General features: G+C 43.9%; 1 protein-coding gene across 1 annotated transcript; it reads left to right on the forward strand.

Annotated features, from left to right (window-relative positions):
• Positions 1 to 274: 274 nt before the first annotated feature.
• On the forward strand, positions 275 to 9,353 carry gigyf1a (GRB10 interacting GYF protein 1a). Its single transcript, XM_077742245.1, has 24 exons — positions 275 to 507; positions 1,715 to 2,383; positions 2,458 to 2,521; positions 3,863 to 3,992; positions 4,088 to 4,183; positions 4,258 to 4,375; positions 4,445 to 4,556; positions 4,636 to 4,835; positions 4,930 to 5,159; positions 5,211 to 5,496; positions 5,565 to 5,722; positions 5,964 to 6,126; positions 6,216 to 6,517; positions 6,602 to 6,702; positions 6,771 to 6,871; positions 6,949 to 7,022; positions 7,089 to 7,226; positions 7,307 to 7,528; positions 7,608 to 7,813; positions 7,891 to 8,045; positions 8,116 to 8,279; positions 8,342 to 8,386; positions 8,463 to 8,607; positions 9,195 to 9,353. Exons 3-24 carry the CDS (start codon positions 2,487 to 2,489, stop codon positions 9,260 to 9,262), a joined length of 3,249 nt encoding a protein of 1,082 aa, XP_077598371.1. The 5' UTR covers positions 275 to 507; positions 1,715 to 2,383; positions 2,458 to 2,486; the 3' UTR covers positions 9,263 to 9,353.
• Positions 9,354 to 11,073: the final 1,720 nt, after the last annotated feature.

The raw sequence follows: 11,073 nt of genomic DNA on the forward strand, positions 1-11,073 counted from the left end.
CTACCCAAGATGGCTGACTTTGACACATGCGTAGAGCAAATAGTACAGTAAAGCAGGGTAGTTTACCAATTACAATTAATCCTTCAAAGTACTGTATTAAAAGTCTAATATTATACGCAATATACTCTTTAATTATCTAAACCTGAAACATTATTACCCTTTTTATAACGTTTCTTTTTCTATTTTGAAGAAATGAGAGTGTATACTTTCCCCCACCTCTGATTGGCCCACTGCTTGTCAGTGTGCAGTCACGTGGTAGGACACAGACGGCCATGTTTTTGAAACACAAACAACAAGACTAGCACACACACTCACACACACATTAACACTGATGCGACCGTTGGAAGAAGGCGAGGAAGAACAAAAATACGACATTGAGCACGGAGCAAGCACGAAAGATCCATTGTGTCGAATGCGTTCACAAGTGTTCGGAGAATACAATGCGTGCAGTACATTGGCTGTAGGCGACGCAGCCCGGGTGGTGCTTGTGGTTCGGGACAAGTAAAGGTAAGCCGCGGTGTCGGGCTCGGTTCCTCTTCGCAAGCTAACTGGCTACTATTAGCCTCCATGCTAACGCAGCATAGCGCCGGCTACTTATACCGATCGCTCACAGTTTTTGCTTCTTTTCCCCCCCTTGCCGCCGCTGTCCCGGTCGTGTTGCGGGTAAAGTTTGCACGAAAGTGAGCTGCGATCTCGAGTTAGTGTAGAAGCAGGCCCGAGGAGTGCTTGACTAACACTCCGCCCCCTTCCGCCATCATTGCTGCGGGTGTCATTTGAACCTCGGAGGCCTCAGCCATCGACGCGGACATTCGCTACGTATTCCACACAAAAGCAGCTATAAAAAACACATCAAGACCAATAAACCACTTATTTCATCCACTCGAAAGCAAACGACTTCCTATTGCTGAATAAAGTGTTAGCTAGGCTTCACATCGGGCATTGCTAGCTGTTTATGTGCACTATACTCTTGGTCATTTTAGCTTAATTAGCCCAGGAAATTTGACGCAATGCTTTTAAAGTCCTGTTTTTAAGTCAAAATGCACGATGAAATATACTAATATATTAACATGATGTATTATCATTCATTGCATGTCATTTATAATGAAAAAATCGTGTAAAATGGGAAGAATCAGTGTCATTGACGGTGGCAGACGTCCAATTAATTTTGACAACAACATTGAAAAACCTATTAAAAAATGCTATACTGTGTTTTCTTTATATTTTTGTTATTCTAACTGGGAATAAAGTTTTTATTTTGACATAGCTCCAGGCTAAATCAGTATCATAACTGTTTTGCACCCTGTCAATTAGATATATTATTTATGCATAATTAGATGGCACTGTTTCAAAGTGCCATCTAATTATTATTATTATCATTAAAAAAGGTGCTCAAAAGTTAAAATTATGTGGCCTATCAGTGAAAATATATATTTAAAAAAATGAGATTTAGTATGATTCAAAGCTTCTCAATTTTGGAATAAACATATTCACTCCCCCCCCTCCCAACACTGATATTTTCAAGTGACCAATCACATTGCAGCATTAGCCATGAGTCAGACATATTGCAATATTATTGCACATCTACTTACTCATAACTGTTTAGCCTGGCTCTGTTATTTCTACATATCTTTTTTTAAATATGAGCACATCCAAAAAAGGAGCTCGAGCTTATTGTTTTTAAGAATAATTTCTGATTTTTGGCTTCTTTTTTCAGGGGTGCAGAGGCCAAGGACTATAAGTCAAAGGGGTTTACCTGGAGGGTCTCCGCCAGTCCACGTTTTAGTCGGAAAAAGGCACCGAGAAAAGGGAAGGAACGGAAAAGCAGTGCGTCCTCTCTCTTGACGGCTATTCCAGTAGCCATTTTTTTTTTGGGACGGCTGTAGCCCGTTCCTTTTTTTTTGGATGAAGTGGTTCAGGTTCGGACCTTAAATGTGAGATCTTAACTGCTGTAAAAAAAAAAAGAAACAAAAAAAAAAGTGCACGCGTTAACAGAGATTAACGCAATAAAAAAAAATTGGAGCGATTCTTCAATTTTTTTTTTTTTTTGGAGTTCCGTCAATGATTTCCAAAGTTTCCTGTCTTTTTTCTTCTTCTTCTTCGATGTTTTACAACCTTAATGGGCTGTGAGTAGCAGGAGCTTCCGTTCTCCAAAATCTGTGTTGAATCACAGACTTGATAACCTGGTACCTCTCAACACAAAAAAAAAGAAGAAAAAAAAGCACCTACAACTGGCAGCTATTCTTGTGGATGTGTATTTTTTTTCCGGAGGGGGGGCGCCCTGTGACCACAGCTTAAGCACCACTCAGCCTTCAAGTCACCCCAAGCCTAACAAAACCCAGCCTGGTCCTGCCCAGTCCAGCCTGCTCCGAAATCTCTGGACAGGGTAAATTAGCACAAATCCTCCAAATGTTAGCATGCTAGCAAGTAATCCCCCCAAAAACCTTGTTTACTCCACAGATACTCACTTCTCCGCGGACGTGAGGAACATGACTGCTGAGACTCTCAACTTCGGCCCAGAATGGTGACATTTTTATCCATTTTTTTGCATTTTACGACCATAGGAATCGATACGTCGCTTCCATTTCCTCTTCTCGCCAGTGGATGTTTGCGTAGCGATTAATGGGAGGTGTAGCCGGGCAGTTTTGGTCACACTCCATTTGCAACTGGCCGCAACTGCTGTGAATGTTTTTGGTCGGCAGCCAATCGGGAGAATATTTCTCTCTATTTCTCTCTTTTCTCAACACATCTGCTGCTGCTTACCTCTTGCAGTATTTTTTGTATTTAAAGTTGTATTTTAGATCAGTGATGTCATATTTGAGGCCCAGGGGAAAAATAGTTGTACCTCTACTTGCAAATATTTCCTTTAAATGCTGATCTACTTACAATTATTTCATATAAATGTTGATCTACTTACAAGTATTTCATGTAAATGCTAATATACTTATAAATATTTCATTAAAAGGCTGATCTACTTACACATATTTCATATAAATGCTGATCTACTTACAAATTTTTCATAAAAATGCAGATCTACTTTCAAATATTTCATATAAATCTGATCTAGTTACAAATATTTCATATAAATGCTCATCTAATTACAAATATTTAATATACATGCTGATATACTTACAAATATTTAATATACATGCTGATATACTTACAAATAGTTCAAAATAATGCAGATCTACTTACAAATATTTCATATAAATCTGATCTAGTTACAAATATTTCATATAAATGCTCATCTACTTACAAATATTTCATATAAATGCTCATCTACTTACAAATATTTAATATACATGCTGATATACTTACAAATATTTCATATAAATGCTGATCTACTTACAAAAAATGGCCCGTTTACCACACCACCACTCTATGCTAACCCCCCTATAACCACAAACTCTCCGAGGTACATATGGTTTAGATGTGGGCCCGTGAGTCAATAACACTCCTCCGAGAGAGGCGAGTGAATGAAGCCATTGTTCCGCTTTCGGCCAGCCTTGGAACCTCGTCTGTCTCGTAGCAAATTGGAAAACTAATATATTACAAAGCACAGCTCTTTTAAAGTGGGGGTTGATTTATTTATCAAAGAATGTCAAGTCGCCATTATTATTTTTTTCCTTGCTTTGCCGTATTTGTCAGCTGTAGAGAATAATGTACCCTATCGACTCATTTATTTGATTTTATCGTGATAACTATTGTAGTATTGGTCCATATATAAGGCGCACTGGACTATAAGGCGCCCCTGTCTATTTTGGACAAAATTTAAGACTTTTATGTGCGCCTTATAGTCGTGAAAATACGGTAATTTGATGTTTTTAGTGAGTTAAAAAGCTTACCTGCACTTGTTTCAACCCAGGCTCCGTGCACTGTCCAGTGGGGGGAGTGTGACGTCCCCTCCTCCATCCCCCGCCATGCCAAAGTACAAGCTGGCCGATTACCGCTACGGCCGAGAGGAGATGTTAGCACTTTATATCAAAGACAACAAGGTGAGTCCATCCCCCTTTTTGACCTCAGGATCCGCCTTCATTTTTAAATTTTGGGTCAAGTCGTTCCCCTAAGGCTCCATTTTGGCTCATTTCAGGTCCCGGAGGACATGCAGGATAAGGAATTCGCTGCTGTTCTGCAGGAAGAGCCCATGCAGCCACTGGCATTGGTGCCTCTCACTGAGGAGGAGCAGGTTTGGTTTTTAAAAGTCAATCACCCCGGCATGCAAAAGAGAGATTGGTTGAGTTATGCTTATTTTACTCGCAGAGGAACTTCTCCATGTCGGTGAATAGCGTGGCCGTACAGCGGCTATTGGGGAGGCCGGCGGGTGGAGCGTCCCCGGCCGGCGTGGTCCGAGGACGGGGCGCCACACGGGGCAGCAGAGGTGAGTGGTACAGATTGACCTGAATGATGGAAATGTGGGAAATGGGTTTTTTTGGTGTTGTGTACGCAGGCCGGGGCCGTGCAGAAAGTAGCACCTTTTACCAAAGATGTATTGAAGATGCTGAGGTTAGCTTTGGGCGGAGCTCTAGAGAGATACATCGTAGCCAGAGCTGGGATGACCGGTAAGGAAAAAAAAATGGAGCTCCTCACAAAAAGATGCAATTTTTTTTAGTCATTGGTTATGTTTGATTCCAATTTCAGAGGCGAACGTCGCTTTGAGAAACCTCTTCGCCGGGAGGGGGGCCGCCCTGGTTTCGAGGAGTCGGCGGGTCCCGGGGGTCCCGGGAGGAAGGAGTACACAAGGGCTGATAGCGATAACTGGCGTACCCTCCGGGAAGAGCAAGAGGGGGAGGAGCCTGAGCCGGGAAGCAACTGGAGAGTCGCTGGACCCCGCAGAGACGGTATGACAAATCTAAGTTTGGTCGCCTAGATGTTTGGTCTCCTAGACGTTTGGTCTCCTGGACTTCTGGCTGACTCACCGGTGCCCCCATACAGATGGCGGTCCCCGCTCAGCGGGCTGGCGGGATCACGGCGGTCCGGGCGAGGGCCGTCGACGCAAGTTCGATTTTGACTTCGGGGGCTCCGAAGCCGGGGGCGCCGGCCGAAGGCGCACCGGTAGCGAAGGGCCCGAGGACGATAGGGACGGCCTGCCCGAGTGGTGTATGGACGAGGAGGACGGCGGGATGGGGACCTTTGACTCCTCCGGTGCATTCATGCCCATGAAGGTAAGCCAATGGGGGGGGCGACTTTGGCAGTCATTCATTGTTATTTCTCAGAAGGGCGGCAAGGATACAATCTTGGAGGAAGACTTGGACTTCAAGGGCATCGAGGAAGAGGAGGAGGAGGAGAGTCTCCCCGATGGTGAGATCGACAAAGACCGCAAAGAAGCCCCTTCGCCTTCCATGGACGCAGAAGCAAAACCGGCACCGCCCACTTCGTCACCCCCTACCCATTGCGCACCTCCGTCTCTGGAGCCTCAGCCCAGCCACCGCGGCCCACCGGTCGACATTGCTCAACTGAGCAACAGCCACCCTTTAAAAGACAGTAGCGCACCGAGCCAAGGTAAGGAAAGTATTTCTTTTTTTAAAGATAAGTTAGTTGGTCTAAAAGGACATTTTTGTGTGTGGCAGATTTGTCTCTGGTCGTCGGATCCAAGGCGCAGGTGAACCCAAACACTGCCTCTTCTTCAGCGCTGCCTCCGCCACCGCCATCTTCCGCTGCTCCGCTCCTGCCTATGTCCGGGGCAGGAGACATTGAGGATGACGAGGGAATGAAACACCTGCAACAGGTAGGCATCTGGTCTTGGTTCTTTAGACTACAAGTGTCAAAGTGGCGGTCCGGGGGCCAAATCTGGCCCACCGCATCATTTTGTGTGGCCGGGGAAAGTCAATCACGAGTGCCAACTTTATGTTTTAGGATGAAATTAAAATGAAGAGTATAGATGTATATTAATTTTCCTGATATTCCCCCTTTTAATCAATAATTGTCTTTTTTTTAATCATTTTTTTTGTCTTTGGACGTGTTTGCAGGAGGCCGAAAAAATGGTGGCGTCCCTGCAGGACACCTCTTTGGAAGAAGAGTGTTTCACGCAGGCTCTACAGCAGGAAAGCCGCAACACTGCAGCCGCTCTGCCGTTGTCGCACGAGGCCGCCATGAAGTGGTTTTACAAAGACCCACAGGGAGAGATTCAGGGTACCCGCCCCATATCATATTTCAGACAAATAAACACATTGACTGTATTTCTATTCCATTTAATTGGGATTGAAAAATGTTGTCAATAGGTCCCTTCACCACGGTGGAAATGTGCGAGTGGTTCCAAGCAGGCTACTTCACCATGACCCTCCTGGTCAAGCGAGGTTGTGACGAGGGCTTCCAACCCCTGGGCGAAGTCATCAAGATGTGGGGCCGAGTCCCCTTCGCCCCGGGTCCCTCTCCGCCCCCCCTGCTGGTGAGGCAGCCTCCGCCGACGCAGCGCCCGCAGCCCACCCGTGGCTCCGCCGGCACCGGTAGTCAAAGCTCGGCCAACATCGATGACGGGAAAGGGTGGCTGCAGAAGGGAGGGAAGATGGATAGACAGGCCACGGTAGGAGCTTTTCGTGGCGGGGTGCTAACTTGGCGGGGAGATAACGTGGCGGTGAGATAACGGGTCTCCATTGGGTGTTTTTAGGGAAACCTGGATCAGGAACGTCTGAAGAAACAGCAGGAACTGGCCGCGGCGGCTCTTTATCAGCAACTCCAACAGCAGCAGTTATTCCAGCTCATTAACAGGTAAAGTTACTGTGAGTTTTTTTGGTTTGTCTTTTGTTTTTAAAGTCTTTTATTTGTATTTTTTTAAGGTGCAGTGAGCAGGGTATGATGCCTTCGATGAATAGGTCGATGTCAGTGCCAGATACAGGGTCCATGTGGGACATGCATACCTCAGCTTCACAACCATCAGGTGACCAATCGTTTTTTGGGGGAGATCCAAATTGTGGCCAATCCCGGACTGTTAAATAAATTGTGGATGTTGCATAGGTGGTGAAGCCAGTCTTTGGGACATAACAATGAATCCTTCTACTCAGGGTCCAACTCTGGAACAGCTTCAAAAGGTTTGACATGGGGACGATATGAGGGTTTTATGTGGGTGGATTTTTTAATGTGATTTTTGTGTTCAGCTCCAGCAGGAGAGGCGAGACGCCGAACTCAGGGCGAAGCGCGAGGAGGAGGAGCAACGCAAAAGGAGGGAGGAGAAGAGGAGACAACAAGAGGAACAAAAGAGAAGGGAGGACGAAGATCTTTTTAGACGCAAGCAGGTGATAAGAATGCTCACATTCATGCCAATTAGATCTCGTGTGGGCTGCACCATTTTATATAAAATATTTCTGTCTTTTAGCTTCAGTGCCGCCAGCAGCAGGAGTTGATCATGAAGCTCCTGCAGCAGGGCCCAGGGGCCGGCAGCTCCGGCTGGAGTGGGGCGTCTTCCTCGGGACTCTCCAAGTCGGGGAAGTCCCAAACGCTGACCCTGCTGGAGATGCAACAGGAGACAGAGAGGCTCTTAAAGCAGCAGCAGCAACATCAACAGCAGAGGGTCCAACAACAGCAGCAGAGGGAGCGGGTAGGCTTCTCACAACAAAGAATCAGTGTATTTTGTAGCAAAAGTACAAAAATCATTCCTTATCTTTGTCTCTCTGCAGCATTCGGGTATGTCCATGGGGAGTTCTTCCATGGGGAGCCAATGGGTGGACAGCGTGGGGCTTTGGGGAGGCCCTGGAGGCATGGAGGGGAAGAGCAGTAGCAGCATGGGCATGTGGGAGGAGGCAGTCAAGAACCAGGCCAGCTTGCGTGGAAATGGCAACAATAACTTGGGCCTGAAGAACAGCCGCAGTAGCCCTTCACTCAGGTTTGCTTCATTGTTCTTGTGCAGCTTTTGTTTGGGTGTTTGCCGCTAACAAATTTGGGTGAATTCCCCGGAAACAGCGAGCAGTACATGATGCGGCGTAAACGTACCGACGAGGAAGACAAGCTGCTGAAGCTCTTGCAGGGCATGAAACCTCAGGATGGTTTCACAACCTGGTGTGAGCAGATGCTGCATGCCCTCAACACCTCCGCTTGTAACTCCTCTTCTCCGGATGGTAAAGAAAAATGGCGTCCTGGGATCCACCAAGGTGGCTATTTCATTTAATATCATTTCATTTCACATAGTCGCCACCATCGTGGCGTACCTGAAGGAGGTGGAGTCTCCCTATGCGGTGTTGGACTTCATCAGGTCCTACCTGGGGGACACCGTGGAAGCCAAAGAGTTCGCCAAACAGTTTCTGGAACGACGTGCCAAACAGAAAGCCAACCAACAGAGGCAGCAGCAGCAGGTAGACGTAAACCGCCGCCACGGTAAAAGAACACGATTCACCCAGTCTTTTTGCGCTCATAGCTATCAAAGGAGGTGGCTGGCCTGAACATGAACTTCCCTCTGCAAGTAAGTAGCGCCACTTGGAGGTGAATGTGAAAAGATTGGTCCACTTCCACTGACGTAGAGGGTACTCTTTTGACAGGACTCCATGCGAGGTATGAATGCCAGCACCCTGCAGTCCATGTTCCAAGCCAACCACATGGGCAAGGTTGGTCTCTATGAAAACCAAGGAGGGAAGATGAAAAAAAAACAGCCCGTGATGCTGCACACCGATCCCAGCATCTTAGGTAGGTGCTCCTTTCTTGATTGGTGGATTTAGCTAGAGGCCCGCTGGGTTTATAAAGCAGTGGGTGGAGCCTAGCGCGTGTAACTTTTTGTGTTAGGATCAAATTAAAATGATAGATATAGATGTATATTAAATTTCCTGATTTTGCCCCTTTTTAAATTGATAATTGTAATTTTTAATCCATTTTTTTGCTGTGCTTTTAATTAAAAATCATTTTGTAAAATCTAAAAATATATTTAAAAAAAATCTAAAATAAACATTGTTTTAGATCTACAAAAAAAACAGAATATTCAGGGCTTTTAATCCAGTTCTTTTAATCCATTTATAATTAAAAAAAATCAAAATTTTATATCTAAAATGGTCTGACCCACCTGAAATCAAGTTGACATTAAAGCAGCCCGACACCCTTGCTTTAGCATAATACATAATAATTTTTGTCACTGTAAAAAAACCTCAGGGTATATATATATATATTCCACTTTCTAAGGTGTAAACAAGTTATGGTGCCGAAACCCGGGAACGCAAAAATGAACTGATGGGCCGGTATTTTTCTTGACGCGATTCCGCACTTCTTTCTCCCACCCGCAGGCTATTCATTCCACAGTACAGCCGAGTGTCTGAGCCTAAATGAGATGGAGATGGTGGAGGATTACTGATGTGACGCAGCGCAGCAGCAATAGCTACCTGAGGCCTTCTTGTCTTTTAATCAGACAAACCTGATGATGAATGTGCACTGCTATGGGGAACCCGGGGGTGGGGGGAAATGGGGGCGGGGCCTAGCTATTTTGGCCCCCCAAGAAAAGGGAGTACGAACGAGGTGGTCGGGGGTGGCGGCGTTTAAAAAAATGGGGGGAGGTTGATCACTTAAGCAAGGGGGGGACGGGGATTGGGTGGGTGGGTTCGTGCGTTTCAAAGAAACATGGGTATCCTCTGGCGCTCGACATTTTAAGCACCTTATTATGAACTAATGCACTTTATTGAGATGGGATTTGAATATTTCTTTGTGTGTGTGTGTTTGGAATCAATGGGCATCACAACTGGAAGTGTTAACATGGGGGGGTGCTTTGGGTTGTGAGTGTTTTTTTCAGTCGGGGACCTTTAAGTTGAGAGCAAATCCTTTTTCTCGAAAGACAAACACTGTTGATATTTCTGTTTTGCATTTTTTACATTTCTATAAAAAAAAGTAAAGCTATTGAAAAAAGGAGTATAAAAACTTGAAGATTTGCACTTGCCTAAAAAAAAAAAAAGAAAATACTATTAAAAAAAAAGGGTAGATGTAGAAGTGGATATTTTTGTGAATGTGTGGGATTTGGTTGACTGATGTGTGATTGGGTTTTTTTTTGTTCGTTTAACACCAGTGTGCACAATGTTTTTTTTTTTAGTTGCTTAATGATATGTGAGACAAAAAAAGTGGCCATTTTTTTCTTTGTTTTTTTTTTGTACTGTAACATTTTCGTTGAATTTTTTTGGAGAGAGGGCAATTGCACAACATCCTTTCTCTTAGCAGCTTTTTACCCCATTTTTTGGGCGATAAAATTCGCTCGGGTTTTCAATCGAAACCAACTGGGGGGAATCACAGGAGTGTGTATGTGTGAGATTGTTCCTTTTTAAATGAGTCATGACTACAGGTACTCATTTTTTTGTTGAATTACATGTTTTTTTGTTGATTTTTTTGTGTATGAATGCACATTTGTGCCTAAGAACTTCGATGGGGTGCGTGGCCATTCAGACATTAGCTCTTTTTTCAGAGAAAGTGTGACCACGTTTGTCAGTGCTCAGCACAGTGTATGTTTTTATATATATATATATATATACATATATATATATATATATATATATATATATATATGAATATATCCTTGATGTTTCCAGTTTGGTTTAATGGGGGGAGGGGGATCCACCAGAAGGTTATCGGGGTGCGATTATAATGCCTTTTTGTCACCTCTCGAACGTGCGAATGGTTTTTGATTGTGGAAAATATGACAAAAAAATATGACAACATCTTAAAATGATGTATGTCAAGTTAGCATTACGTTACTTGTTTATTGTTGCAATTTGATAATGATGAATTTTTCTTTTTTTATTGAGAAATATAGATCTATATGAATATATACGTTATATACAAAGTTTAAAAAAAGTATTTGGACTTGGATCACGAGCACTTGGGGCTGCTATTTTTTTGTTTTTTTTTTAAGTTGTCGGTTTTTGTTTTTGTTTCATTCTCGCCATGTGAAGTGTATTTTTTTTTTAAAGAAGATATTGAATGTATTCCAAAAAAAAAAATGACAAGAAACCCGTGCTGATAATTTTTTGTTTTTTCCTCTGAAGATTTCAATTATGGAAATGAAAAAACAACAAAAAAAGAACGCTTCAAAAGTTCTTTTTCGTTTTTTTTTTTTTTTTATAAATAGTGGAGGAAAGAAAACAAAAAAAAAACTGTGGATTTAATACAGTTGTACACACTGCC

This window comes from Stigmatopora nigra, chromosome 20 (genome assembly GCF_051989575.1).
Source record: "Stigmatopora nigra isolate UIUO_SnigA chromosome 20, RoL_Snig_1.1, whole genome shotgun sequence".
NCBI classification, from domain to species: Eukaryota; Metazoa; Chordata; class Actinopteri; order Syngnathiformes; family Syngnathidae; genus Stigmatopora; species Stigmatopora nigra.